This window comes from Aulonocara sp. 'chitande type north' Nkhata Bay, linkage group LG1 (genome assembly GCF_057382095.1).
Source record: "Aulonocara sp. 'chitande type north' Nkhata Bay isolate Kocher_YH1m ecotype deep benthic linkage group LG1, A_spYH_male_GT1.1, whole genome shotgun sequence".
Classification (NCBI taxonomy): Eukaryota; Metazoa; Chordata; class Actinopteri; order Cichliformes; family Cichlidae; genus Aulonocara; species Aulonocara sp. 'chitande type north' Nkhata Bay.
This window is the reverse complement of record NC_141344.1, coordinates 14,826,641-14,850,585: the sequence shown is the minus strand read 5'-3', so window position 1 is coordinate 14,850,585 and position 23,945 is coordinate 14,826,641. Positions and strand designations below refer to the sequence as shown.

The window sequence follows — 23,945 nt, the reverse complement described above, 5'->3', positions numbered from 1 at the left end:
CTGAGGTGGGACGCAGTAAGACAGTCATTTGGAATTTCTTAAATGATCCTGAGGGTTGTGGTTAATTGGAAGAACCAAAAAAAAAAATTTCACCAGCACTGAGCCGGAGGATCTAATTGGCTGTCGTTCAAGACACTGGATGGTCCTCAACCCAAATTAAGGCTGTTACTGGTGCAGACTGCAGCCCCATAAACATCAGACAGCATCTGAGACTGAAGGCCTTCAAAAAAATGGTGTGAGGTGCTTTTTCCTTCAGTGGAACAATGGAGCTTCAAGACGGCCACTGGTTATGTCCAGAAAAATGTTTTGTCTTACTCCCATTTCTTGTTGCAGTATGTTGAAGCTCTACTTGGAACCTTGTTAAGATCCAACCATGCAAAATATGATTTTTTGCTATTTTTTTAAGAGGTGTTAAACTTTTGATCATGACTGAATAAAGATGCTGACACCTACAAACACACAATATACTGAATCTCACCCTCTGCAGTGGGTCCTCCAGTAACTGTATGGCATTGTTGATGGCCTCCTGAGAAACATGAGAAGAGTCTCCATTCCCCTGAATCTCCAACAGTGCCATCTGCAACACATCAGCACTCATTAACAGACAGCTCTGGGAAACAGTTTAAGCTCTTATATATCATATACTACGGGTCCCATCTCACCTCTAAGGCACACATGCCAAAGGAGTAGATGTCTGCGGCTGTAGTAACATCAACATCTACAATGGGAAAAGACAGCATGTACATATATTACATCGTAATCTAGACTAAGACCTATGATCCAATAATCAAAAGTGCGTCTTTGACAGCTGACCAAAAAACCCCCAAAAACCAAAAAAAAAAAAAAAAAAAAAAAACCCCAACCCAAAAAGAGATATTAATAAGAGCATACATGATCCTGTTGCATGAAGTACTTTGTGCTTGCAATTTCAATGGAAAAATAACTGTGCAATAAGCAAAAATATTAGAATAGGGCATAAGAATTTAGTATGCCTCCAAGGACCTCTTCCTTACATTTTATATTGTTCTAATACTTTGATGTTATATACATTTACATAAAATACTGTTTGTATAAAAATACAAGCTTGCCATATTTTATTTAACAGAAAGGGTTTTGAAGAGAAAAACGTGTACTCTCTTAAACTAAAGCAAAGAAAATGAAATATGGAACACCCTGACTTTTCAATCATGTTACTATAATAAAAATATTTTTGTGAGAAAGCTGAAGTTCATGTGTTTAAACATGTTTTCCAACAGAGCTGTATCATAGGTATAAATTGCTAATATCAGTAATAAGAGAAAATCTACCTCCATATTCCGGAGCAAAGAAGTGCAAATTTTTCTGTTCCTCGGTACAAGTCTTTACGTGGTTGTTAATGGTGTCTGGAGCAACTGCAAATGAGATAAGGACAATTATTTTCAGAATACACAGAAAGATGAGAGAAAAAGTAAGAAAAGTCTGAAAAGTAAGCATAGGATAGGAAGAAGCAAAACTGCAAACTGAAAAAAAAAGTAATGAAACAAAAAAACAAAAACAAGAAAGATAAGCGATGAAAAGATGAACCAAATTCATAAACTAGCGATGTAAATATTACCTTCTGTTGTTTAAACTTTAGTGTGGGATTGTCTGGAGGCTTTGTGGTTACACTTGAGTCACTGTAGCCATATTTACACTCAGAAAATTGGTTTTCTAAACCACATTATGCACAACTTTTGTTCCCTCATATGATGTGCAGGACTGGTTTGTACAAGAACAAGGCAAAGATTTGACCATTATATAAGAAGTCTGAACTCCTCAAAGTCTATTTCCTGCTCAGCTTGCAAACTAAAAGCAATAATAGGGGCTGTGTATTAAATATACATTTAACACTGGCAAGACTTGAACACTTGAACATTGTTTCTTGTTCTTTTGTACATAAAATCACATAAATTTCCTGTTTAATTCTACGAAAACTTTGGTTCTTAATCCATAATTTATTATAATTTGACTCCTTTACTGTTGCTTTGCCTTCACTACCTAAAACGCAGGGGATGAAACCTGTGTAATTTTATACCTGATCCAATCTTGATGAGGCCGTTGTGCTGAATGAAGACAGTGTCACAGGTCAGGTTGCCATGGATGATGGGAGGATCACAGGAGTGAAGATAACTGCATATCAGGAAAAAAAGAAAAAGAAATTACAATTACATACAATGTACTGGATTTCTATCAATGTGAGTGTATATTAAAATAAAAGAACATTTTTAAAAATGACCTTAGAGCTGAAAGAATCTGCGTGCACCATCTCTTCCAAGCCTATAGGATCATACAATTTATCAGAGCAATTTCTAGTTGGTTTCCAAAATGGCTTGACATTTAACCAAATAATAAGAAGCACATATTTGTTACTATAATATGAAAACTACGCTTTGCTCCAGAAAGACAGTCCCACATTCTGGCTTTAAACACAGTTACTTTTTACCTTTAGAGAAGACTTTTCATATATTCTAGTACATATGCAGTATTATAAAGTCTTTTTTTTTACCTTTTCATTCATGGTCTTGTGATTCTTCTTTGTCTTTTTCAGAAACTGCTTCAAGCTTCCAGATGACATATATTCAGTAATAAAAATCACCTTAGGGAGATAAAGAAGTGTGTAGAAAACACAAAGAGAGACATTGTTCAAATGTAAACTGTGATTATTTCAGGGCAATAGTAATAATTCTTATGGAGTTGACAGAATATGAAACAATGTCTCCAAAAGCCTGAGACTCACCCTGGCCCCGTTGTCCTTTTTGTCAGCCCAGTATTTGTGAAACTTGACAATGTTGGCATGCTCCAAATGGATCAGGTTATCAAATACAGCCTCTACCTTCTCCTAAATCCAAGAAAAAAGGACAGAAAGCATAGCAGTTATAATAAAATAGTACAAAATGTTGCTTTTCCACTTGCTCATAGAGAGTTCCTGTAAAGTAGCTCCCGATGACATCACTCATAGAATTCAAAAAATGCCACAGCGTCACTATGAACTTTGTACCAATGTGCCTGATCACTTTGTAACAATGTGCCTCACCTCCAGCATTTTGAAATTTTTCCTCTCTGAGATCTTAACTTCATTCCAAACTACTTCCACTCCTTCTTCTGTGTCCATAGCCAAGTATGCAGCATCAATCCCTGGGACGTTACGCTGATTCACCTACATTTAAAGGGAAGAGCGGCTCATGAGGTCAGATGTTTTACTACCAAAATGAAGCAGATATCAAAAACACCTTCCTCAAGTTTTGTGTTTTCGTCATCTTTTTTTATTCTCTCCAGCATTTTGTTTTCATCTATGCCTCATTTTATAGTTTACCTCAATGATCCACCCTTACCTCTTCTTTACGTTTCTGCCAGCGGCCACAAGGGCTCTCTTCCAGAATATATGATTCATCTTCACTTTCGTCCTCATCCTCTGTCGCTGAGATAGTACTAGGCTGGACAGAGGACACAGATGGAGACACAGAGGGTCCACTTTGTACCTGGTGGGTAGTACTGGACATGTTTCCTGATGTGAGCTCTGGCTTTCCCTCAGTACAGGGAGTTCCCCTCTCCTCTGACTCAGACATCATAACACACAGGTTCTGAGTTGAAACAAGTGACACAATGTCTCTTTCTTGTTTCTCCTTTCTCTGTTTGAACGAGTCACACATCCATCTTCTTCTCAGGCAGGCTTTTCAACAACGTAGCGATCAGAAGGGAGGACTGTAAACAATAACACATATGTATAGAACGTGAGAGGGCTTCTATGGTTTTTTTTTTTTTTTATATATAACAAGGACAACGTGTTCTAAGAGGTAGAAGAGTTGAGAATCATTCCCATTTATGTCCATATCGTGTGTTAATAACAGCTGTATTGATTAAAAATGGCTGTTCAACATCCAAAGGTGTTTTCACGAAGAATGGATGAGTCGTTAGTGCTAATAAATTAGCTACAATTCTTTCCAAGTAGTAAGAAGTTAAGATGCATTCAGGATGCATTAGCAAAATTTGTAATTCACATTTCCTCTCCGACTCTAGTTTCTTTACCTATAATTGTGTGTTTAAGTTACTGAGAGAGGAAGCCCTGCGCTTTACTGATAGCTTAGACGCAAAATGACATTACTGTTACAGGAGACTAAATAACTCGTGTAAGTGAACTTATTTGGTTAGGTTCCTGCTAGTGTTCAATGTTAGCTTAAAGTTCAACCACCCACTCCTTGGCTAACTTTCCCCAGGCTAACAAGCTAATGAAAGGTAAATAAACAGATTGCCAACATAAAAAGTTGAATAGCAACATACTAACGTCTTACCGTGGATCACGAGAGCACCGCAAAGTTAACAAACAGCCCAGGGTTACATACTGATGGAAAAGCTGCAAAGAGACGGCAATATAAAAAATGTTAGTTCGCCATAAAAAATGTTGCAGGGTTTCAAGTCCCTTTCGCACAGCATAAGTGGGAGGGGCGGGGCAACACTTGAGGAGCGCTTGCTTGCGCACAGAAAACGCAGAGCGGTGAGTACGTCGAATAACGCAATTTAAAAATGTTACACAAAAAGGCTACATTATTTTTGTCCAAAGCACTAGGCCGGAGTTCGAAATTTAGCTGTGTCTGGGTCCATAATTCCCCTCGATGTTGTGTGGGAGTGGTTAATATTTTTATCCAAACTTAACAACGCATGATCTAACAGACACACACAAAGAAAGAAACAAAATGTTGTGTCTGATAAAACAAATTAAATAATAAAAAAAAGAAGAACAATATATAGATTTTTAATATTTTAGAAAAAATAAATAAAATAAATAAATATATAAATATACATGGAAAAAAAATATATATAATAGATGAATGGATGGTTACATATAGATGGATATATACTTTGATTTTGTTTTTACTCCATCACACGATCGTTGAGGCTAAACACCATTAAAACTGTGTGATTATTTGAATTTGAGCTATTTCATATTCATATTTCCGCAACTGAAAAAAAAAAATCGAGTAATCGGAAAATTCCGAGTTAGGTATCTCAAATTTTCAACCTACCAAGTATACAGTTTTGTATTTATTTTTATGCTGCACTTTTTTTTTTTTTTACCGTGCAAAATAAAATGCATTTTGCTCTGGCGACTTGTGTTGAACAACAATCCAGATAGATCCCTTAATATGAGATACAAGTTCAAAAGTTCTCACTGGGCATTGTAATTTCATAAATATGTGCTTGTATGTCATACGACTATTTTAGTAATTAATTAAACGTACGTATCTCGTGCCGGTTAGCAATACTAAATTAATTATAAATTAAAAATAATTTTCCCCTTAAAACATTGTTTTAGCGATTGGCACCACGTGGTTTCATCGAAAGCGGAAGTTGCTAGAGGGGAACTCTCTTGCCTTTTTTTTTTTTTTTTTAGCTGGCTCGTACAGCTGTTTCACGTTGCTAAAATCCTGCGCAACCTAGTATCCACGATTTACATCTATGCAGTGATGCAAACAAGCGCGCAGGGAAATAAAGGAATTATTGTGTGGCTGCCTTTTTGATTAAAAAACACTCCCAGCCCGTCTTCGCTCACTATGCGGAGGCTTCATGATAGCAACGCGATTCACATAGGTCGTGTATAACTGATATTTTATGGAAGGTGGAAGCAGGAGAGGCTGTGAGGCTGAGGAGTCGGGGCATCAGCTGAGCTGGGGACTGGAGCGTTAGCAAGCTAGCCTTCGTGACAGAAACGTTCATAACGGAGCAGCGACTGTTCGCTGGTTCACTTCATCATGGCCACAAATGGTAACAGTTTAACGCCTGCGATGGGAGAGATCATTCAGTTAAACGTCGGTGGGACGAGGTAAGCTTCGTCAGTGGGACACCTCAAAAGATGATGGCAATTATTTGTGAAATTTGAGCTCCTGTGGGTAATGATGTGTGTTTACATGGACAAACAGCCACGGATGTAGCTCGAGTAGACACAAGCTTGTTTACTTGATCGTTACTCCTACTTTCTTACACACGAGGGATAATGTACACACTGAAAATACACAATATATTAGTTTCATAATAAAGGCAGTTTTTTTTTCTTCTTTTAGCCACACCAGTCATTGTTGTGACCACTAATTATACCTCTTGGTCGACAGATTGCCCAGTCACGATTTTAATGATGCAACTTTCTATTTTTTCACAATACTGTGTTTTGTTATAATTCATACTGCAGGTTCAGCACCTCCAGACAGACTCTGATGTGGATCCCAGACTCTTTCTTTTCAAGGTTTGTAAATGCTGCCAGACTCTTGTAAAGCACATGGGATATATTTGGTTAATACACGGAGCTGATTGCGTTACTGCTCTTCCCTTACTGCTGCTACCAAATAAGAAGCTCCACTTTAGTTGTAAATTGTGTGACTTCTCTGTATTGTCTACAGCTGCTGTGTAGAAAATGATCTAAATGCATATAGCAGTCAGACTCAGTGAGCATATTACTATGCACTCATTCATATTACATAATTAATGTTAAGTATGGATGTTACATTATGTCATTTCTGCCCTACTTCATCCCGCTACAATCCCAGTGATGGTAAATATCAGGGGATTAGAATTACTATTTACTATTACCGGAAAAAGGTTCATAATAAAGTAGTCCTCAGTGCAAAAGTGTTCAATGTAAATGTTATAATAAAGGTATTGGAATGTGTGGCTTTTTTAAAATCAGATTTTAGCCTTAGAGGGAATCCTACCCTCTAAGGCTAAACAGCTGATTGGGGCTAGGCAGATACCAGAGTCGTAACAAACTCAAAACACTGGACTGGCTCACAGTTTGACAACAGCTGACCAAGTAGTGTAAATGCCTGCCAAGGCACCTGTCTGTCTGCCCGTCTGTCAGTCTATCTGCTCTGCTGCCAGCTGTCTGAAGTTTTTTTTTTTTCTTTTTCATGCAGACTCTTTCAGCTTAATAGTCATAGTTAATAACAGCACACACTGACATGGTAATAATTTGTATTTCAGTGTCAACAGGCTAGCCAAGTGTTTGTTATTGTAAAATAATTGCTTGTTGTGGTGACACTGGTGGTAAGTGGAAATAGAGATGTGCTTTAGCTAACTGGAGAACTCTTGTGTGTGTCTCTTTTCCAGTTTACTGAGTGGAAGGATCTCCACTCTTCGGGATGAAACTGGAGCTGTGAGTAGCTGTTGCTTCCAAACTGGGGCAGCATCTGCAGGCACCATCCAACATCAGGGGGAAAAAAGGACATGACATTTTGTCTGTTACACATTACTGTTCTGAAGTACGATACATGATGCTGAGATGAGCAGATGAGCTGACATCCACTTCTCTGCTGTTGGATGACGCGCTGTTTTTGCAAGGCCACTTCTGACTTCATAACTTTAGTTGCAGAATTTGTTGTGGATTCTGAAAAGTGTTAGAAAATAAACAGAAATGTTCACTGTAACTCTCCAGAACCGTGACATTTTCATTAACTCTCCAATCAAGTGACTTAATAGTTAGTCAGCTTTTGTTTGCGACAAACTACTGGATCTTCAGTCCTCACCAACTGATTTTCTGCCTTTCAGATATTTATTGACAGAGACCCGACAGCTTTTGCACCAATATTGAATTTCCTCCGAACCAAAGAACTGGACCTGCGGTGAGCAGTCTTAATGATGTTCAGAAAATATCTATTTTTTGGTGTAATTCTGTCGCTTTGTTCCTCGTAACTTACAGAACAAATATGCTGTTTGTTTCTCTCTGCAGGGGTGTCAACATCAGCGTCCTGAGACATGAAGCAGAGTTTTATGGGATTACTCCTCTGGGTATGTTGTGGAACAAAGTTTTAACAGGAAACCGAGTCAGCCAAGTATGAGTACAAACATTGTGGAAAGCTTATAATAAACCTGTTTTGCAGCCAATACATTTTGCAGTGTTCACTCCATGTCTCCAATATCAGCAGGTATTGCATAATAGTTGAGTAGGTTGGGGTTTATTTTGGAACGAGTATAGTACAAAGAGCTGCTGTCGTTAATGTGAAATGTTGCTCTTTAGTGAATGTTTTTTTTGAGGCTCAATTTAACCAACCTCGCAGCTGTAATAGTGTTAGTTCCACGTACTCTAATGTTGTTTTACATCCTGTTTCAGTGTTTGTAACTTCCCTGCATTGTCTCTGTACTCAAATGGGAAGCTTACCTCAGTGAAAGCTGATCACCTTCGTATATACAGAACAAAGTACTTGGATCTAATTTGAATCAAAGTGGACATGAACTTTGGCAAAACAAACTAAAGAACGAGATCCTGAGGAAAATTTCCATCAGTAAAGAAAAAGAAAATCAGCAGCAGTAACTATATTAAGTAACCCATATTAATGTTATTATGATAATGACCTAATACTAATTTGCATATTGTTGCTTTTTGCTTTGTTTTTTTGTCTGCCCCTCTGTCTTTGTGTGCGTGCATACATGTGCAGTGCGTCGCCTGCTGTTGTGTGAGGAACTGGACCGCTCATCATGTGGTAGTGTTCTCTTCCATGGTTACCTGCCACCCCCAGGTAAAGACGTGAAACTGAGCGACACTGAAACTGAACTGAAAGATCATCCTTCTGAGGTTTTATTTAAAAATATCTTAAAAATGGAAAATGGAAATAACCTGCTTTTAAGTTCTAGAACAGCACAAAAGTGAAAGTCAGCAGGAATTTTTATTTATAAATTTCTGTTAATCTTGACAGCCATCCCTGCACGAAAATCAAGCCCCGCATCAGCACCCATTGGCTCTGCTTCAGATGAACGGCCAGGCCCTAGTGGAGCAGAGGGCTTCACCCGCGTTGGCCCCCTTTCTCACCCATCCTTCTCTGCCTCGCCTGGAACAGATGACGGCCACAAACTGGGCAAGTAGCCTGCGACATCTCTCTGAATACAGAAGATGAATAATAGTCATAATCTGAAGATTTTGCATGTGCTTACATCTATTATAGCAAATTGTGAAAACTCAGTTGTGGAATATACTGTAGGTGTAATCTCAGAATAAAAAACAAGCAGGAACTGTAGTAAGTGACTTGTCAGTAGAAACAGGAATCTGCCTTCTGCCTTCCCCAACAACTGTGCATCTACTGCATGTGAAGGAGCAAGGACAGTTATGATACAGTCGTATGTGTGGCACATCAGTATCTATATGCCAGTAAGAGAGTTCAGTTCATGTACAGTGTGTTTGTGTGTGTGTGTGTGCATCACTGCTGGAGCTAATATGACCTGACATCCTTTTAGCGCGTTAGTAGCACTCACTGAAGTAGCCTAGTTTCAAATTGGTCTGCTCCTTGCTAATGATGGTATCATGTGATGTACATATTAGAGGTAATAAACAGAGAGTAGAGTGTCTGGCTGCTTTTAGAGATCTGAATCACATTTTAGGTAATTTAGAAACCAATAAATGAGTAATTAGGCAGAAAAAAAGTCTTGCTAAGCATGCTGTGAAAGACATGAGGTTAATGGTGTTTTGTTTGTGTGTGCAGGTCCCATGGTTGACCCTAGGAAGGTGCTGATTATAGCAGGACACCACAACTGGATTGTAGCAGCCTATGCGCACTTTGTAATCTGCTACAGGTAATATTACAACATTTCTCATACAGCTCTAGCTCAAAAGTGGGACACATTAAATAATTTATAATGCACACATGCATTCATTGTCTTTTATGTCTCGTGTTTCTGAGTGCCAGCATTCAAGCTGTCATCTTTGGTTTTATTCGAGTTAAATTGATTCAAATATTAATTATAGCTGAAGCAAACAGTCCACACTGAGAGTAAAATATTATTTCTTTTTGCGAATATCCATTTTTTACAACATGGACAACCTGGTAAAAATGTTATTAGGTGTAATAAGAGTGGGTATGTACGCTCACATTTATGAAAGCTCATATATCAGACTTCTTTAATCTTAACCAAATCCAACTGTTCCAGTGCAGAGGTGCATGTTTGTCACTCTCGATTTAAAAACTTAACGAGAAAGGCATAAAAATAATCAGAGGGTAAAAAGTATTTCTGTGTTCTTTTCTCTGCAGGATAAAGGAATCCTCTGGATGGCAGCAGGTGTTTTCCTCTCCCTACCTTGACTGGACCATTGAACGTATTGCACTGAATGCAAAGGTGGTGGGCGGCCCACACGGAGATAAAGACAAGATGGTGGCTGCCGCCTCTGAAAGCAGTATCATCCTCTGGAGTATCCAAGATGGAGGCAGCGGTAATGAGATAGGTAGGCTAACAAAAAACAAATAAACAGAACCCCCCCCATTTTAAAGCTTCAGGCTAGATTTTTTTAATAGGTATACATACATACCATTTTGTATCACCCGTAACTTCCTTCAATCTCTGACTCCACCTTTAGTCTACATTCACGTTTTCCAGCTTTCTACAACTTTGTTAAAGTTCATTCTCTCCACGCGCTGCCCCAGGGGTTTTCAGTCTCGGCGTACCTGTTGACGATCTCTTCTTTATCGGGAACCAGCTGGTGGCTACCAGTCATACAGGAAAGGTTGGAGTGTGGAACGCTGTCACACAACACTGGCAGGTAGGAGAGCGTATGTGAGTAAAACACAGAGCGGGCTGAGTGCTTGTGATTTTCCTTGTTTGTGTTTATTAAAAATGATATACTGAATAATTGAATTGTGCATTTGTTTAACTTAGATTTGCTTCCCAGTGAGAGGCACCAGTACTGAACTGATTTTTAGTTCCCTTTTTTTTCTTGTTAGGTTCAAGATGTGGTTCCCATCACCAGTTGTGACACTGCAGGATCCTTCCTGCTACTGGGCTGTAACAATGGCTCTATCTACTACATAGGTACACACAGACAGGTTTATGTTTTCTCTGTCTGTCACACAGTTTATGGATATTTTTTTTTTATTCCATTATTCCATTTAAACATCTTGTCAAATGCCACAGACAGAGGTGTTCCTCTCTGTGTGAGCCAAGCAGTACTGCCCTTGCTTTTTCTCTTCAAACCAGGAGCAACTTGGTAACTTTGATCCATGATGATCACTGTTGTGCCTATCAAACATTTCAGGCACTGAAGCAGATTAAAAATGAATACCTAAAAAACCCCCAAAATAGTAAAATATTCTGGAACAGTTCTAATAAACACAGATGTCTTTTTGCTTCATGCATTCATCATTCTCTATGAAATGCTTATAAAACAACCATGGCCTCTCCCCCCCCCCCCCCCCATCTAAAAGATAGAAATTTACTAAGAGGATTCATTCCAGGATCTGAGTCAGTGAATGATTCAGTGAAGGGCTTATAAAACCCCAACAAAGACACGCTAACATGTAACCTTCTTCTTCTTTTCAGACATGCAAAAATTTCCTCTGAGGATGAAAGACAACGATCTTTTGGTGACCGAGCTTTATCACGACCCATCCAATGACGCCATCACTGCACTGTCTGTCTACCTCACACCTAAAACCAGTGAGTGGGCAAGTTTTTCTTCCCACAGAAAAACTACCGTTACTTAGTTGTACATATTTATATTGTGCTTTTTGTTTTTCCACTGCTCCTACTCTCAGGTGTGAGTGGGAACTGGATCGAGATAGCCTATGGGACTAGTAGTGGAGCAGTGAGAGTGATCGTGCAACACCCAGAGACAGTAGGATCAGGACCCCAGCTCTTTCAGACCTTCACTGTGCACAGGAGCCCAGTGACAAAGATCATGCTGTCTGAGAAACATTTGGTATCAGGTGAGGAAGGTGTTGCAGGCAGTATCCCTGTCTATGTGTGGGCTATAGAGGATTTTATAGGATAACAGCTGCCTGCATCTTATGTGGTTGTGTATTTGTGTCTGTCAGTGTGTGCAGATAACAACCACGTTCGGACGTGGACAGTAACCCGTTTCAGAGGGATGATCTCCACACAGCCAGGCTCCACCCCTCTAGCTTCCTTCAAGATTCTGTCTCTGGAGGAAGCAGAGAGTCACGGGAGCTACGGCTCTGGGAATGATATAGGTGAGAGAGTTAAAAAGTGTGTTTGCACTGTAATACACATGAATTTCTTTAATCCACCACTGATAAGATAAACAACAAATCCCACCCTGTGCAAAATAGGGTTAGAGTTACCGGTCATCATCATCATCGTTATTAACCTTAACTGAAAATGTATCTATATGTTGGTGAAGCTGACACTGAAAAAGAATAAAATTTAATTATGATTAACCACCTTACGTAGTGGCTTTTGCAGTATTTGTGCAGTATCTTAACATCACTGAGTTGGCTTTTTATTTTCAGGTCCTTTTGGAGAGAGAGATGATCAGCAAGTTTTTATCCAGAAGGTGATCCCCATCACCAACAAACTGTTTGTGAGGCTCTCGTCAACTGGGAAAAGGTACAATGCCCTGCCTCTCTGCTCCCCTGACCTTTATCTGACTTTGTTTCCTATTATCTGACATACATGATATTTTTTTTCTTTCATTAAATGTCCCTTTAGGATCTTGGCACTTCTTTTTAAAATTTACTACCGGTAAATGACATATTTGTGTCTCAGGATCTGCGAAGTGCAGTCAGTGGATGGGACCACCATCACTTGCTTCATGGTACGGGAGTGTGAGGGCTCCAGTCGAATGGGGTCCCGACCTCGCCGTTATCTGTTCACAGGTCACGGCAATGGCAGCATCCAAATGTGGGACCTGACCACTGCGATGGACACCGCCAATAAAGGAGAAGAGAGGAAGAAAGAGGGTGAGGAAGGAGAGAGATTAGTGAAAAGCCAGAAATGTGAAGGCGAATGTTGTGTTTGTTTTAATGAAACAGTAAGTTTTTAATGAGGCTCCTCTCGTTTCTGATAGATATAGGTGGGCCTACAGAGGAGGAGCTGCTACAGCTGTTGGACCAGTGCGACCTGAGCACCTCCCGCTGTGCGACACCTAACATTAGCCCCGCCCCCTCTCTGCTACACCACACACGCCTCCGAGAGTCCTGTTCGAGGTTAGAAAGGCAGCACTCATTTATTGAGGTTACAAGCCTATATATGCCGTCTGAATTATCAGAAGATGTGTTTGAAGGAACATAAAAGACTTCTTCTTTTTCTGTCATCAGTCTGCAGTTACAGGCACCGGAGCCCATTCCCGAGACCCAGGCTACATATGGAGCTGTGCGACCCTACAGAGAGAGCCCCCTGCTGGCCCGTGCTCGTCGAACTGAGTCCTTCCACAGCTACCGGTGAAATATCATTTATCAAACACTTATACTAGAAGGGTTCAAATAAGAGTATACTAAGGTGATAACTTTAGGATTTCAAAACTTAAACCCCCCCAAAAAAACAAAACCCAATATTGAGACTAGTAAGCAAGATTGAGTGTTTTTCTTGTGCGATTTAACCACTTTCTAAATCAGTTGTTCTTCACCCACAATGCTGTGTTTCGCCAAAGAAGAGCTCTGGCTGATGACAGAGCAGGGAGAGATGGAAACTTTGTGGTGCCTTACAATAACAGAAGCACTTGGCTTTATAGTCGCTTTGCTTGGCATTTCAATAACATAGTAATTTGATTATGCTCTACTAATGTAAGTTCAGGAAATGCTGAGTTGTCCCTGTTTGCATTATGTTCCATTATCTATCTAGCGGTGACTGTCTATATTATCATGCTTTCATAGAGACTTCCAGAACTTCAGCCTGACTCGAGGTGTCCTGGACAGCACAGGGCAGACCCCTGATGCCCGCCGCTCTCTTTGTGACTTTGGGCCTGAAGACAGTGAGAGGAGAGCCTCAGTCTTGGAGCTGTGGGCTTCCCGTACCACAAGTGCAAGCTGTAACACAACAGCTGGAGCGTCTGGAGTATCTGCCACAAAAGCTGAATCCAGTCAGGAATCTGCACGGCAGCCTCCAGACAGCCCAATTCCAGGAGGTGACGTCAGGCGAAAGGTACATGCTCAGTCAGAAGAAGGAGAGGCTCCTGCATCGGGAGGAGACGCGGTGAAGGTTGATGGAGGTGTGAGGAAAAGGGGAGTACTGGAAGGAAGCTTTCTTGGGAGAAAGAGGGCTCCTCCAGTTCCACACCTTGCCTCTGTCCCCTCTGGATCAGAAGGCGGTGGGAGCGACTCTTCTTCAAATGCCTCTCCTTCCCCCACCAAACTGTCCACCTCACCACGACACAGGAAGCTGGTACCTGAGCCATCCAGCCAGGACAGCAGCCTGTGAGGGCGCCTTTTCTCTTGCTCTCGGTGGAAGTTATCTCGTAGAGGTACACTCTCTAGGTGATCATGATAACAGAATTTAAGAGCAAAAGAGGAACACGAAGCAAAAAAGCAGCGACGGCCCTTTCCGCCTCCACAACAGCCTTGTTAAAGTATGGTTCAGGATGTTTGTTTCTCTTCAAATCCCACACAACAGGAGTGCTGCCATGTTATACTGAGCGCAACATAAATATACAACATCCCAACGCTAACATCACTGTCATGGCAGGAATGCTTTTCTTTTTTTTTCTTAGATCACTCACCCTCGTAAAAATCTGCCAGGTGCCAGTAATGCTCCTCCTGTCTCTGTTTGTGTTTATTTTAGGCTGTCTTAACAGATTGCTGATAATCTTTTTAGCACTTTAAGTTTTAGGCATGAATCAGATCGTTTGCTGGCTCAGTCCTGGAAAGAAAAATGCGTTTTTCTTCCTTTTATGATGTTGCTCACGCAACATCTTAAGGAACACACAGCCACTACAAGAACAGGACAAAAGTCTGTTTGACGAGGTACGGTTAAAGGAGTGGTCGGTCACTTCTAAATGTGAAAACATGAACTAATTAACATTAATAACATACCACAGCACTAACAGTAACCATTTACCAAGATATTTCAAAGTGTTTCTAATAACCTATATCAGGTGTGCATTACTTTGTTCAGAACCTGATCTAAACTGATCTTCATATCTGTAACTAACAGTTACTTCTATTATCATACAAGTCATTTTAGATGTTTTAGTCTAAAACAGTGTCATAACATGTTACCTATCACAAACTATTTCACTTATAATGGTATAAAAAGGGAACAAATCAGTAAAACTAGACCCCATTTGGTGATTGATCACCTGATTGGCTGACTCATCCGTTCAGCACTAGAGCAGTGGAATTGAGCAGACCACGATTATATCAAGCATCTCTGACACTATGTGCAATTTGTCGTGCAATCGATTTTTACTTACCTTAAATGTGTTACCTTCACTAGAATTCTAGGCAGATACTTGGATCCTAGAATACTTTGGGACACAGTAATTATTGTTGTTAAAGCAACAACACTAAAAAGCCAATAGAGAGCGAGCAGTTCAAGCAGGCGATACAACTTTACAGAGTTGTATGACAGCTCAGTACTATGCAACAGTGGATTTATCATGCACACCAGAAATGAATAACTCTGGTTCCCGGGCGATTCAAACTGAAATCTACGTGGATAACAGCCTGCAAAAACGTCGAACCCCCGTGTGGATGAGTGACTGCTTTTCACTCCAGCTGGCACAGTTTTACCCGTTAGTTCCAGTCAAGTTACGCTGTTAATCTCCTTTGATGCTAATTGCAGTTCAACAGGCTCTTTGATCCTCAAACAAGACAAAAATTGAAACAGTTGTGTGAAGCGTTGGACTGCAATGTTAAAAAATGTGAGGTATTTTATTAGACGATCTATATGTGGAATTCAAAGAAGATAATTCAGTGCTCGAAGCTAAAAAAAATTATATTTACACAAAATAGTAAAAGCAAATGTCTTTTTAGTATTTTGTGGTATAGATAGTCAAGTTCTTGTCTCAACAGAGAGAAAGAACACATTTTATTGTCAGCTTGTTGCTATAGTTCACAAGTAAGAGGAACCGTTTGTGTTCCTGCTTTATCATTATTATTATTTTCACAGTGGTGCCTGTGTGAGATCACTCTAATTATTTATTTTTTTATTTTCACACTACACTCATGCTAAAACAAGGACCTACACTACATCACTTTACTCCCTTTGAAACAGGTATAAAATGTGTGTTGTGTTGAATGACTGTTGCAGTGCCTTATGTAACTTGTTTGGCGGTTATCAGTCCGTTAATGTGTTTTAATTGAAAGAAATTGTGACCAAATGCTTGTGAAGACGGAGCTCATTGTGGAGGCACGTTACAGACCTGCCCACGTCGCTGTTGGCTAGAATTGTGTTATGATTTTACAGCGGGATAAAATAGATGTAAAGAGTGGCATTAAATATTAAGTAATTAGGGATTTACCGATGAGTGTACTGTGAAATTCTGGATCGACAGTGATACTGATGTTTATTATGTTGTGGTTGCTTTTTTTTTTTGCTTTTTTTTTAAATTCCCCAATTTGTTCCAGGGAAACAAAGAAATCTTGAATATGAAAAAAGTAAGTGAACTGTTTTAAAGTCTTTCAGCTCTTCATCACACTGTCTTTAGCCAGCACTGGCAACATATAAACATTACAACACTGAGAACAGTAAATGTCCGATACGGATGTTGTGGTTGATACATGGGCACTTAACATTACATTAGCAGACTACATTGCACATAACCCTCACATGCATTAAGATCGGAAAATCGAAACTTCCTCCCAAGATGGGGGATTTTATATATTTTTTTAAAATGTAACTTGTACTTTTAGTTTTAAGCATACCATATAGGTTGGAAACAAAAAAATATCTGTGAGTGACAACCTTAATTAGCATAACCATGTCCTGAAATATTAATCACACTTTTCCAAAAGCAGCAGCAATGTAACATGTTTCATTGGTAATCATTTCTGAATGACGACAGAACTGACCGTGTGCTAACGGCTTGTACAAAGATGTAACATTTTGATACATTAAGTGTGTGCAATGTGGACGTGTAATCAGAACAAAATCCTGATGCGGATGCATTGATTTGTCTAATGGTGTGTTGATGTATACGCTGTTCATACAAACATAAGGCCTATATTAATATAATCATGCTATCGGACCTAACCTGCTAATGTATATTTTCTATAGGAACATGGAGTTAAATGAGTATTTCTGCACATAGTTATTTGTTTATCTTCTGCAGTGTCTCTTATCTGTTGCTCCTTAACCTCCCCTGGCTATGTTTACATTATATGGCAGCCAGATGCTAATGAGCTCAAAGAAATACATATCTGTTTATTTAAAAAGGCCTGTGCATTCTTGTTTTCTACATTGTGTATGCATTATGCTATATTATTTACCACTGCATTGAGTAATGATCAAATATTAAGTTGCTATAGAGTCACATTGTTCGTGCAATTGAAACTACCACTGTGTTCACTAAAACGTCTGATTATACTCAGCATGTTTCGCTTCTTTCTTAAAATTACAGATTTTTTTTCATTTTTATAAGTTCACATTGTTATTCTTAAAAAATACTCAACTATTTACATAATTTACATTTATATTTAGATAGAAACATACCTTTTTATTCCAATTTACTTTATTTATCAGTGCAAACAAATCATGTTTCATCGGTCTTGAACCATTTCAGTCGAGATTTCTGGGCAGATATCATCAAAGTGATATCAGGATTAATCTTATAACAAATGCTGTTTGGGTGTTTTTTAGGATTTGATATTCCTAAATGTACAAAAATTATGAGATCCTTGAAAGGAAAGTGAATTTCTGATAGTTTTACCACTTAAAATTTTGACACTATTTTTTTTAATACTATACATCGTAAGTCAGTCACGTCTGGGTAAGGTTTGCATGGATAACTAAGAGTGCGCAATTGTTGTTTTGTCTGAGTGTCACAAAGGTGTGTATGTGTGTCTCCCCAGCGCGCTCATTACACTAACCTTCCCGTTCAGACAGTCTCCTCTCTGCGATGGCGTCTGTCGTCATTGTGATTTATGAGTTTAATAAAACCCTAAGTGTGTGTGTGTGTGTGTGTGTGTGTGGGGCTCAGGGCCATACTGTCCCTTACAATCACTCCACAAGCTCTCTTTTCACAGCCTCTCCCCCCTACTCTGTGGCTGACAATAGCTGTGAATGTGGCTGTGAATGTTTTAGAAGTGCCCTTGTCAGATTGGTGTCCTTGAGCGAGGGCATGCTTGTTACTGCCACTTTGTTAATTTCAAACTTGCCTTGATGTCTTGATGTCCCCTCAAGGGACGCAGGAGCAAAACTAAATTACTGCTGCATAGTTTTGATGGAGACATTCCATGTGTGTATTTGTGCTTGTGTTTTTGACTCTGTGTGTGTGGTAACTGAGTCCCTGTGCAGCTGGTGGCACAATTCTGTGTTATACTAACTCAGCAGAAAAGAGGATTCCTAAATCTACATTTCAGCTAGATCACCATGGAGCCCCTTTTAATAGAGTGACTTCATTCATTATGTAACATCCAGTAGTATTTAACCATTGTTAATACTGTGTTTAAGCAGCAACTGAGGCACATTTAAAGTGCTACATACATTTTAAGGATTATTTCTAAGCAAGCTATTTTGCTTTTTGGAACTGTATTTCTACATTATTTTATTCATATTTAAACCTCATTAGCTTGAAGATTAATCTGGTACATTTGTGGATCTTTTAAATGCTACAAGAGGTCTGATTCTTTAAAAATTTGGTTCATAATTTGCTTGACACAAGAATACTGCATTTATTTATGGTAAAAAAAATAAAAAAAAACCTTAAAGAAAATGAGAGGCAAGAACACTAGAAGAATATTTTTTTGATAGTCAAATTTATCATTTACCAGATAAAAACACAACCACAGACAAATGAATCATCTATAAATAAGACTTTTGTAAGTACAACAATCATAAATAATACTGTCATCATGTAAAAAAAGAAGAAAAATAATTTTGTAATAATACAATAGTCTTCAATATTGTACACAAAACATCAAACTCATCAATATTACACATAAAGCCAACACCTCTTATTAATAAATACTGTCTCTATGTTCAATCTAATATAAGCGATGTTTCATTTCTGCATTAAAAAAAACTCAACTAAACAATTAAATTGCCACTTTTATTTTGATCTTCTTAATAGCAGGATGAAAATTACCAAAAGCCACAAATAACACAGAATCCAGACGAATGCACTTTGAAACCCAAAAGTGTATCTTGACTTACAGCTAAGAAAGACTTGACTACATTACTGCCACTTCCTCAAAACTGAAATTGCACTGAACGGCACACACACAACTGACCGAATTTCAGACTGAGCTTTCAAGTTCACATAATCGCAACAATCAGACGGCACATCTGTGATTCCCAGCCACATTCAACACATAAAAGAAAACAGTTGGCATTTTTTTTTATAATAAAACTACATCAAGCCCATGTTTCTCATTACAACTACAGCTCCTATACTGGGAAAGCTTACTAGGCATAATTACTGGTTGACGAAGAATAGACTCAGATTAATTAACATTCATTTCTATGGTGGTCTCAGGTGGTAAAAGCTAAAGTAAATCTGCACTTTTCAAAAACGACTAAACCTCTAACAGTTGGCAAACAGTGTATCATAATACAATCAGAACAGTCCTTTAAGGACTCTTCTGGACCGTAATATAAGTACGGTCCGATACTACATACTGGATAACAATCACGAACAGACTCGGAATAATGACCGATTTTATGTCACTGCTGACTGTGTCCACATGTGAACTGTATTCAAGTCATACACAAAGTGGGCTAAAATTATACTTATTATACTTGTATTATATTCTCTTTCCCACATTATGTTTGGTTATCTGTACAACTCTGAACCTGAAATTTGTCAAAATATTAATATATATTACTTATATCCACTCACTGGCTGCTTCATTAGGTACACCTTACGAGTAATGAGTGGAACCCTCTTTTGCTTTTAGAACTACATTAACTCTTCATGGCATAGATTCAACAAGGTGCTGGAATCATTCCTAAGAGATTTTGGTCCATATTGACATGATAGCAAAACACAATGTTGTTGCAGATTTGTCTGTGCAGCAGACAATTTTTTACCACAACAAACAACCATTCATTCTCACCTAAATCCCCTTTCTTCCACATTCTGATGCCAGTTTGAACTTCAGCAGCTCATCTTGTCTGTGTCTACGTGTCTAAATGCATTGACTGCTGCCATATGATTGCCTGATTAAATATTTAGTGAGTTAATGAGAAGTTGAAAAGGTATACCTAATGAAGTGACAGAAAGTTTATGATGATGCTTTAATTAATACCTCATAACACGTGTTGTTTAACTTATAGCTTAAATTGAGTAGACCGTATTTAGCACCGCCTGTGCAAATAGCATGTAACAGTGTTTTACTAGTTTGTTTTACAACTAGGTCTGAATGGCAACTGTGAAACCTGACAGGTCTTAAAGATGAGTGTCAGTGAACATGGTGTGCTCCTTTTTCACAGAACTTAAGGCCTTGATGGCATCCACAAGCTCATCTTCCTCCACATACTGGAAAAAAAAAAACACACAAGATCGCAAAATTTAGGTCTGAATCAAAGAAGAGGGGAAAACAATCAGAGAAACAATAAAGTAAGCAATTTTCAGCTGTCCATATTTCTGTTTTCTGGTACAATTTCACTGATTCTGCATCCATCTAGGAATTGAGCAAGTCAAACCCACAATCCCAAAGCAACTTTATTAAAGTCTTATCATATATTTTCTAGGCAATGATACTAATGAAAACTTTAAACACATAATATTGTAAATTCTTATGACTTTATAGTAAAAGAGGAGGCTGGTGAATAATTAGCATAAAATGTTTGTATTCTCATCACTACTCTCTTCTGTACTTGTAGTTAACAAATGAAATTCATAATAAACATAACTCCATACTCACCAGTCCAGAATCGTGTGCCAGTGGGTTGTCCCAGCTTCCTTCCTCCATCATCATTGACTTCCTGTCAATTAGCTGACTTACACTGCGGTGCAAGGAATGCTGGGAGTAGGCCTGGCTGAGGTCTGCTTGGCTGGGAACCCGCAGGACAGAGATGGGGCTGAACTGTGAGTTGCTGCTCACTATCTTTGTGTCTGTCAGACCCTGAGGAGTAGAGTTTTATTCAGAGACTGATTTGGGGGTTTAAAGCCTTTTATACAAATCACATACTTAGAGAATACTTCTAGATCTAATATTCAATGGTATGGATTTCTTTTTGATTAGGAGCCACATCAGCAAAAACAAGGAGTGAAATTAAGTCAGCTGAATATGTTTATTGTGGGAGGAATAAACACATGGGAGTTTGTTGGTATTACACCATATAGCCAAAAATATTGTGCCAGACCTCTTAATTTTTGAATTAGGTTGCTTTCAGTCCCATTTTCAGAAGTGTATAAAATCAGGCACCTAACCTTGCAATCTGCCTTTATAAAGATTTTTGAGATAATTTGTTATTCTAAGAGTTTTCTCAATTTCAGCATCTTACTGTAACAGGATGCCACCATTGCAACAAGTCAGTTTGTGAAATGTCTTCCCTCTTAGACATTAGAAGCTGTCAGTGCTATTATTGCAGTGGAAGTGTTAAAGAACTGGAGCAACTCAGTGATAGAGTACGCAAAGTTCCCCACCTCCTCTGGCATTAACATCAGCAGAAAGAATTGGCATAAGCTTCATGGCATGGGTGGGTTTCCATGGCTGAATAGTTGCCGTAGGTGTAATTTTGCTGGAGCCATAAAACCCTTAAGAGACACTATGACACAATATTCAGTTGCTGATTTACCTTCTTTGCTGAATTTTTTTTTTCAATGATCATTGTATTCATTACATGTAAGAAAGTCAACATTGTACTGAGGACAGACGAAGAGACCTTCACACACCACAACAAGCCAACCACTGTCATATGACAGTGTGTAACATGCACGCACGCACACACACACACACACACACACACACACACACACACACACACACACACACACACACACACACACACACACACACACACACACACACACACACACACAAAGCATGCTTACACAAGCAAGGCGGACATACGCAAACAGGCATCCCTTTTAAATCAAGCATCCCATACCTCAGTGTACACAGTGTAGCTTTTAAGCATAACGCTGCTGATCTCAACACAGTCTGCTACAGTGTCAAACTGCAGGGGGACAGTAAGATAAACATTTAAGGCTTTGAGAGCAAGAACAGAAAATAATCTTACTGTGGGAAGATCAGGGAGGAGCACAGAGCCGGAGTGATGCTTAGAGCACAGCTCAGGACAGGGTCTCTGAGAGGGAGATACATAGAGAGACAGAGGGAGGCAGGGAAACAGAGCGTATACGCAGAGAAGTGCAGAAAGAAGTGGAAGCAGAGAAGATAAATATCAAAAATTAAAGGAAGAAAGGTTGACAGAGAATGGAGAAAGAAATTAAAGTATTATGATGGAAAAACATTAAGGTGTAAAAAATAATTACAACGAATAACCAAAATAACAGAGCAGTGGATAAAAATGATTAGTCGTCTTTATGAAACAGATGTTGTTTGGATCTAAAGTCACAACCAATGAAACGTGAGTTGCATGTATGTAAAAAAAAGAAACCCAAAACCATTTTCAGAGTGGTCAGCACTTTTACTTTTAAAAGTGCAATTATACGGTATTGTGCTTATCTGTTCTTTGTTGTCTGTAATTCTTTACAAAATGTGCATGTTGATGGATGAATCACCTACTGTGGACCAAATTTACCGGTATACAGGCATGTTTGTTAGTCATTCAAATTTTGCTGTGAGAGTCTGTGGTTCTATTTCTCTGCTGGCCCTGTGATCCACTGGTAACCTGTTCAGGTGAGGACCCCGCCTCTTGCCCTGTGACAACTGGGATACACTCCAGACCCAGATAACCATAAGTTGGATAACCTGTTAAGAAACTGAATTTATAGTTCCTGGGTTTTTAACCCTTTTAACCTTTTTTTTTTTTTTTTAATCTTTCATTTACTTCTTTGCTTTTCCTCTTACGTATTACAAACTTTAGGTCATTTTTTCTTTCTCAATTGCGTTTTATGTTTTTGTGCTGCATCTCCTGTCCTTTTCTCACCATGTAAGTCTCTCCCCCAGCTTTTCTTGTCTTCTGAAGCATAACCAGCGGAGGGCGCTCTCTGGCTGATGGATTCTTCCTCAAGGCTCTGTAAGGGAGTTTCAGAAAATACATTCTGTTTGCAGGAAGCGTGCTGTGTTTTATTTGCACAAGTTATGCTAACTTGTACATTTTAGTGCACTTTGAATTTCACAAGAGAGAAGAATAAATTCTGTGCTATGGCTGCCCTAAACCTTTTACAAGAATCACATTTACCTTTGTAGCACTAAGCCCAGCAGTATGGCTAGCAAAAATAGACCCAGTAGGGCTAAGAGCAGGATGAACCACAGTTCAGAGTAGACTGGCGTGGCTGACATGCTCACACCCTGTTTACCACTGTCTACAGGGTCAAGAGGAGCTGCACAAAGAAAACAACATGAATAAGTTATTAATAAATTAGCTTTCTAGATTTATCTGTATTTTTAATATATATATTTTCTTCACAACATCAGAATCTGAGAGACGACAAGATTCTGAATCATTGAAGAATGTGTGTGTGTGTGTGTGTGTGTGTGTGTGTGTGTGTGTGTGTGTGTGTGTGCGCGCGCGCGTTACCAAGGCCTGTGGCTGGGCTATATCTGATGGTGGGAGTGCTGGCACTGCCACTGTTTGTGGTACAAGTCACCTGAAATGACAGAGCTTAGAGGAACAGAGAGGGAAAGACAGAAAAGAAAACAACTCTGGGTTACAATAAAATAAGCATGTATAGATGATGGTAACCAGGCTCTCTGTCCCCTGTAGGGCTAATTACAATATGCAACTCAAATAAAATCAGAGTGGGTGAGAAACATTCATACAAAGGACCAAACTGAAACAGAAAGAGATTTAAAATTGAAGCTTATTCAGTTCTCAAAGCTTTTTCAGCATACCTACTCTAATCAAAAAGCTGTTCATTCTGTATTCAAATTTTTTTTACAAGATTTATAGTTTACTGCTTGCTTTAGTTCTTTTTTCTCTAAGTGCACATGTTG

At 39.0% G+C, this 23,945-nt stretch overlaps 3 protein-coding genes across 8 annotated transcripts in view; 1 reads left to right on the top strand and 2 right to left on the bottom strand.

Annotated features, from left to right (window-relative positions):
- Positions 1 to 4,478, bottom strand: part of LOC147338815 (nuclear receptor-binding protein-like) — a 14,133-nt gene extending 9,655 nt beyond the window's left edge. Inside the window, exons 1-10 of the mRNA XM_086282942.1 lie at positions 4,308 to 4,478; positions 3,351 to 3,720; positions 3,053 to 3,175; positions 2,756 to 2,857; positions 2,525 to 2,614; positions 2,255 to 2,295; positions 2,054 to 2,148; positions 1,308 to 1,391; positions 663 to 718; positions 479 to 577 (exon numbers count right to left, since the gene is read on the bottom strand). Coding sequence (XP_086139068.1) covers positions 479 to 577; positions 663 to 718; positions 1,308 to 1,391; positions 2,054 to 2,148; positions 2,255 to 2,295; positions 2,525 to 2,614; positions 2,756 to 2,857; positions 3,053 to 3,175; positions 3,351 to 3,668 — 1,008 coding nt within the window. The 5' untranslated portion in view covers positions 3,669 to 3,720; positions 4,308 to 4,478. The remainder of the gene's footprint in view (positions 1 to 478; positions 578 to 662; positions 719 to 1,307; positions 1,392 to 2,053; positions 2,149 to 2,254; positions 2,296 to 2,524; positions 2,615 to 2,755; positions 2,858 to 3,052; positions 3,176 to 3,350; positions 3,721 to 4,307) is intronic.
- An 899-nt stretch (positions 4,479 to 5,377) lies between these two features.
- kctd3 (potassium channel tetramerization domain containing 3) lies at positions 5,378 to 17,248 on the top strand. Its single transcript, XM_086282817.1, has 19 exons — positions 5,378 to 5,836; positions 6,200 to 6,253; positions 7,114 to 7,159; positions 7,552 to 7,625; positions 7,733 to 7,791; positions 8,439 to 8,519; positions 8,697 to 8,855; positions 9,477 to 9,567; positions 10,023 to 10,213; positions 10,413 to 10,528; positions 10,710 to 10,797; positions 11,305 to 11,421; positions 11,520 to 11,690; positions 11,799 to 11,954; positions 12,234 to 12,330; positions 12,490 to 12,683; positions 12,791 to 12,929; positions 13,041 to 13,163; positions 13,596 to 17,248. Exons 1-19 carry the CDS (start codon positions 5,766 to 5,768, stop codon positions 14,137 to 14,139), a joined length of 2,571 nt encoding a protein of 856 aa, XP_086138943.1. The 5' UTR covers positions 5,378 to 5,765; the 3' UTR covers positions 14,140 to 17,248.
- Positions 17,249 to 18,616: 1,368 nt separating this feature from the next.
- The window catches only part of ush2a (Usher syndrome 2A (autosomal recessive, mild)), a 223,142-nt gene continuing 217,813 nt past the window's right edge, over positions 18,617 to 23,945 (bottom strand). For all 6 annotated transcript variants that reach the window (XM_086282620.1, XM_086282377.1, XM_086282304.1 and 3 more), the window contains 6 exons: positions 23,530 to 23,613; positions 23,191 to 23,332; positions 22,936 to 23,023; positions 22,066 to 22,131; positions 20,745 to 20,945; positions 18,617 to 20,356 (listed from right to left, as the gene is read on the bottom strand). In XM_086282620.1, coding sequence (XP_086138746.1) covers positions 20,267 to 20,356; positions 20,745 to 20,945; positions 22,066 to 22,131; positions 22,936 to 23,023; positions 23,191 to 23,332; positions 23,530 to 23,613 — 671 coding nt within the window. In that variant the 3' untranslated portion in view covers positions 18,617 to 20,266. The remainder of the gene's footprint in view (positions 20,357 to 20,744; positions 20,946 to 22,065; positions 22,132 to 22,935; positions 23,024 to 23,190; positions 23,333 to 23,529; positions 23,614 to 23,945) is intronic.

Excerpts from the sequence above, each read along its gene's own strand:
- kctd3 (XM_086282817.1), top strand. The coding sequence starts at position 5,766 with ATGGCCACAAATGGTAACAGTTTAACGCCTGCGATGGGAGAGATCATT. Across the intron at positions 6,254-7,113 it reads CCAGACTCTTTCTTTTCAAG|TTTACTGAGTGGAAGGATCT; the intron begins GTTTGTAAATGC and ends TCTCTTTTCCAG. Across the intron at positions 13,164-13,595 it reads GAGTCCTTCCACAGCTACCG|AGACTTCCAGAACTTCAGCC; the intron begins GTGAAATATCAT and ends ATGCTTTCATAG.